The following is a 6,000-nucleotide window of genomic DNA, read 5'->3' as shown; positions in this document are numbered from 1 at the left end:
ACGTTGAAAGGATCCAGTTGAGGTGGTTCATCTAGTAAGGATGCCACCTGGGCGCCTCCCTAGGGAGGTGTTCCAGGCACGTCCAGCTGGGAGGAGACCCCGGGGAAGACCCAGGACTCGGTGGAGAGATTATATCTCCTCACTGGGAACGCCTCGGGATCCCCCAGTCGGAGCTGGAGGATGTGGCCCAGAGAAGGGAAGTCTGGGGTTCACTACTGGAGCTGCTGCCCCCGCGACCCGACCCCGGATAAGATGTAGACGATGGATGGATGGTTAAGAACAAAGCGGCTTATTATCATACTGCTGTGAGCAGATCGTGCAGTCACTAACAATAATACAACTATCGGAGTCTAACATTAATACTTTCTAATCAGGAAAAGAGTGAGTTTCATCACCAGGTGAATTTAAAGACATTAACATCTGCCTCTAAATATTAAATAGTTGGATTTAAAAGTATTTAACGAGTCTTTCAGCAATAAATACACAACTTGCATGTAATTATGTAATAATTAATTAGAAGAAGAAAGAATAAAGTGTGTTTACAGGAGTTATATAAAGTCTTTAGTTTCTCCAGAGGAGCTGAGTGACATCTGATAAATTAGCTGCTGCTCATCTCTGCTGAAGGGCGCGAGTTGCATCGTGGGTAATGTAGGCGGCCGGTTTGACAAGGAAGAAGAATGTGTGGGATAAAAATGATGTCAGATTCTGCTGCTTCAATATTTAACTATCCATCGTGATTCTGGCCATGTTACAGAAGTGCAACGCTACAATGGAAAACTTTCATTAATGCAAAACATAAAACATGACAAATCATCACAAACAGAAACCAGCAACAAGAACACGATCTCACACTGAAGGATGACGGGACATACAAAGTCTCAGTGTCTGGATAGAAACTGCAAACTCTTTCATGGTACTGAAGTAAAAGTAGATAAAAGTATTAGCATCAAAATAAACGTTATGCAGAATAATATATTATTGTATTGTCATCATTGATGCATTAATGTGCTCAACACTTAATATAAAATAATTTATTAGTTTATTCATATTTTGTATAAAGTAGCTCAAAATTGTACTTTAGTACTGGACTTGAGTTAATGTACTGTTTTTATCACACACACACACACACACACACACACACGTTTCACTTCCCATTTTCTGCATCATGGATATTTTAATTGAAAGTAATTTAGTTTAAAAGAAAGAAGCTTAGTGCTGTGTTTATTTTCTGTGTCAGAGCAAATGTAATTCTGTTTAAAGAGTTTATTCTCTGTTTTAACACATTGTGTCGTCACATGCTGCTCTGCACTAATTTAAACTGCTGTGAAACAAAGAACTTTTCTCTTTTCTGCTTGTTTTAACCTCAGTTGTGACGTTCACAGAAGCTTAACGACACACTGAGTATCAGTGTGATACTGTGGGCTCCGGTTTCAATACGTTCGATACATCTGACTAAGTTGAATGAAAACAAAATACATTTTCTAATCACAACATGCACAAAAAACATTTTTTCCATCCATCTGCTTATCCGGGTCAGGTCGCGGGGGCAGCAGCCCAGGAAGGAACCCCAGACTTCCCTTCTCCGGGCCACATCCTCCAGCTCCGACTGGGGGATCCCTAGGCGTTCCCAGTGTGGAGATATAATCTCTCCACCGAGTCCTGGGTTTTCCCCGGGGTCTCCTCTCAGCTGGACATGCCTGGAGGCGCCCAGGTGGCTCCTTACTAGATGCCCAAACCACCTCAACTGGCTCCTTTCAAAGCAAAGGAGCAGCGGCTCTACTCCGAGTCTCTCACGGATGGCTGAACTTCTCACCCTATCTCTAAGGGAGACGCCACCCGTTTGAGAAAACCCATTTTGGCTGCTTGTACCCGCAATCCCGTTCTTTCGGTCATGACCCAGCCTTCATGACCATAGGTGAGGGTAGGAACGAAGATCGACCGGAAGATTGAGAGCTTTGCCTTCTGGCTCAGCTCTCTTTTCGTCACAACGATGCTGTAAAGTGATTGCAATACGGCCCCTGCTGCTCCAATTCTCCGGCTAATCTCTCGCTCCATCGTCCCCTCACTCGCGAATAAGACCCCGAGATACTTGAAGTCCTTCAATTGGGGTAAGGGCTCATTCCCTACCCGGAGTAGGCAATCCACCGGTTTCCTGCTGCCTCAGATTTTGAGGTGCTGATCCTCATCCCAACCGCTTCACACTCGGCTGCGAACCGATCCAGTGACTGCTGAAGGTCACAGACCGATGATGTCCTCAGGACCACATCATCTGCAAAGAGCAGTGATGAGATCTTCAGAACACCGAAAATCACAAACAGGATTGGTGATAAAGCGCAGCCCTGTCGGAGGCCAACATTCACTGAGAAGGAGTTTGACTTACTGCCGAGTATCCGGACAAAACTCTCGCTTTGGGCGTACAGGGATTGGATGGCCCTCAGAAGTGACCCCCTCTCCCCATACTCCCACAGTATCACCCGGGGGACCCGGTCATACGCTTTCTCCAGATCCACAAAACACATGTAGACCGGATGGGCGTACTCCCAGGCCCCCTCCAGGATCCTTACAAGAGTGAAGAGTTGGTCTGTTGTTCCACGACCAGGACGGAATCCGCATTGTTCCTCTTCAATCAGAGGTTCGATTATTGGCCGATAATGTGACGAGGCCTGTCAACCAAGACTGCCCATCAACACTCAAAGCCTTCAGCATTTCTGGACGGATCTCATCAACCCCTGTGGCTTTGCCACTGTGGAGTAGTTTGACTACCTCAGTGACCTCCAACAGGGAAATTGACGATGGTCCCCAATCAGCTTCCAGCTCTGCCTCTACCATAGAGGGCGTGTTAGTCAGATTCAGGAGTTCCTGAAAGTGCTCCTTTCACTGCCCGATAACCTTCTCTGTCGAAGTCAGCAGGGTCCCACCCTTGCTGTACACAGCTTGGATGGTTCCCCGTTTCCTCCTCCTGAGGTGCCGGACGGTTTTCCAGAAGCACCTTGGTGCCGACCGAAAGTCCTTCTCCATAGCTTGTCCAAACTTCTCCCACACCCGCTGCTTTTCCTCTGCCATGGCCGCCCTTCGAGTCCGTCGGTACCCTGAAACTGTTTTTGGAATCCTCCCGGATAAAAAAAACCCGGAAGGACTCCTTCCCTGACCACCGGGGTTCACAACGGTGTTCGAGGGTTACCGCCCCTTGAGGCACCTAAGACCTTGAGACCACAGATCCTCACCGCAGCTTCAGCAATAGACGTTTTGAACATTTCCCACTCAGCTTCAATGCCCCCAACCTCCACAGGGATGTCTGAAAAGCCCCGCCGGAGGTGTGAGTTGAAGATCTTGCGGACAGGGGCTTCCTCCAGACACTCCCAGTTCACCCGCACTACCTGTTTGAGCTAACCTGGTCTGTCCAGAATCTTCCCCCACCCCTTGATCCAACTCACCACCAGATGGTGATCAGTTGACAGCTCCGCCCCTCTCTTCACCCGAGTGTCCAAAACATGCGGCCTCAGGTCAGATGATACAATCACAAAATCGATCATTGACCTTTGGCCTAGGGTGCTCTGGTACCACGCACACTTATGAGCATCCTAGTGTTCGAACATGGTTCGAACACTAGGATGATCATATTTATATATATATATATATATATATATATATATATATATATATATTTATATTTATATATATATATATATTTATATATATATATATATATATATATATATATATATATATATATATATTTATATATATATATATATATATATATTTATATATATAGATATGTATATATATATATATATATATATATATATATATACATATCTACAGTATTATATATATCTGTATAGTTCAATGTTAAGTGATAATAAATATTGTCTAAATGTTTTTAAATTGTACTTTCTTTATTAGATTTGACAGCCAGTTGTTGTTGACGTGCAGACGTTGATACAGCTACTAGGCTGCTTCAATATATCTCACACTAATTCATAACGCACGTTAGACATTATGATGCTCCGGACCTTTGCTTGTGGAAACTTTCTCTAACTGGACCTCTTAGAATCTTAGTTGAATACCGCTGCTGTAAATCAATAAATAAGTCAAAATGAGCGTGAGTGTGTGAATGCAGTCCACTTTATGTTCAGTTTATATTCCCTGATCCAGTTCCAACAGTATAATCTTGTTCTTTATCAGATTGTGTCTTTATTATTAATAACTTAATGTTTATTATTTCACATCTTTGTTCTCTTCATCCTCCACCTCATTATTATCTTATTCTCAACGCTTCTATTTTTATCTCTCTTGATCTCTCTCCTTAAATATCTCTTTATTTCAATTCTTACATTCTTCTGTTCCAATAAATCCTCGTGATGTGATTTTAATGATCCGCTCGCAGCTTTCATCTTCATGTGGAAGTGTAAAAAGAAAGGAGGATTGTTCCGTGACCTCAGAGTCCGACGTACGCTGCCATCAAACAGGAAATCAGCCACAAATGGAGAGCTGAGGCAGTTCATGTTCTCTGAGACCAATTTCCTCCTCTCAGCTGCAGCCTGAGTCACTCAGGGAAACACATGTAGGAGCCGTTAAAACTCTGTTGAGGCGACATCTGAGGTCGTCCGGAGCTGCTGCCTGAATCCTTTGGACCAAAATATCAGCTCAGATTCCAGCTTTCATCTCCTAACACCAGGCAATTCATTCATGTTCTCGATGGAAGACGTGAAACTGAGGCCTTTATTTAATACACCATGCACACAGCTTATTAGGGTCCTGATGTGAAAAGCACATCCTGGGCTTTCTAGTGATGTGATCAAATCTTCTTCATTTTAACCAAACACAAAATGAGAATGTGTGTGAAACGTACAGCAGGATGTGTGAACCAATCAGGACGGAGACTGAGCAATAACAACAGTGAGTTTAGAGACGACACAGGAAGTGGAACGAATGAAGGAACAGGTTAATAGATGTCGGGTACCTGTTGTAGTGGTCATCAGGGTATCTGTCATACTCCATCTCACAGTCAGATCTGAGGACAGAGACAAAGACCGTCATCACATCGCTGTTGTGTGTTAACGGATCGATTAAAGCAATAATCTTCATTTAAATAAACATCAGTAAGTCACTAACGCTGATGAGGTAACACAATGCTGACTGTGTCACTGATGAAATCACAAGCGGAGATCCAAAAAACAAACATACTTGCAATAACCACTTTTCACCAGAGGTGGCGCCAAAGAGAGGAAAACTGTTTGTTACACAGAAAACTGTCAATCAATCCATCTGCCGCTCTTTGCCAAAGCTCTTTGCTAAAGCGCTCATTTATTTATTTTGGAACAAAGTTAGTCACGTTCTGTGCACCTTTATTTATCACGGAGGAACCAAGACAGCACACCTTATTACTACCTTCCAACCTCGACAAAGGCAGTGCATACCAGATCCACTCCTTCCGATCTTACCTTTCACAATAAAAATCAAGACATATGATATTCGCAGGCGAGTATTTCGCATTTATATGTTGTTTCTTCGCCGTGCCCCCCCCCCACCCTGAAGTTAACGTGGAGCCTGACATGATGGATTTTCATGTGACCCTGCAAAGAATCCTTGCCTTCAAGGGTCAAAGTCTTTTTCTCAGCCGGACAGATAATGAAAGAGAGATGAAGACTGAACTATTTATCCACTGAGGAGGAGGAATCGATAACGATCTAACACACACTCAGCAGCGACAGGCCTCTCTAACTGAGGACTAATAAAGAGAAGCCAGTAGGACGCACAGAGAAAGGTAGAGACGGAGAGAAACAGGCCAAACTCATATCCTTCCACTGTTTTGTAAGCCGTCGTATCAGTGCTCCTGCTGCTGCCATCATTCGTCTTCATCAGCCGGGGTGTGGTGTTAATCAGCGTTTAACAGCGCCATCGATCCGGGAGCCGACTCGGAGCCTCAGCTCAGCCGTGCGTCTCCTATTGAGCTGTGTAGGAGCAAACCTTTAAACATGACTATTGATCTGCAGC

General features: G+C 44.1%; 1 protein-coding gene across 2 annotated transcripts in view; it reads right to left on the bottom strand.

The window, feature by feature from the left end:
• Positions 1-6,000, bottom strand: part of LOC115010324 (RNA-binding Raly-like protein) — a 40,193-nt gene that overhangs the window by 14,699 nt on the left and 19,494 nt on the right. For both annotated transcript variants that reach the window (XM_029434897.1, XM_029434898.1), the window contains exon 3: positions 4,967-5,017. In XM_029434897.1, coding sequence (XP_029290757.1) covers positions 4,967-5,017 — 51 coding nt within the window. The remainder of the gene's footprint in view (positions 1-4,966; positions 5,018-6,000) is intronic.

Source organism: Cottoperca gobio, chromosome 6 (assembly GCF_900634415.1).
Source record: "Cottoperca gobio chromosome 6, fCotGob3.1, whole genome shotgun sequence".
Lineage (NCBI taxonomy): Eukaryota > Metazoa > Chordata > Actinopteri > Perciformes > Bovichtidae > Cottoperca > Cottoperca gobio.
The sequence above is the reverse complement of the archived record's forward strand: the minus strand, read 5'-3'. Positions and strand labels throughout refer to the sequence as shown.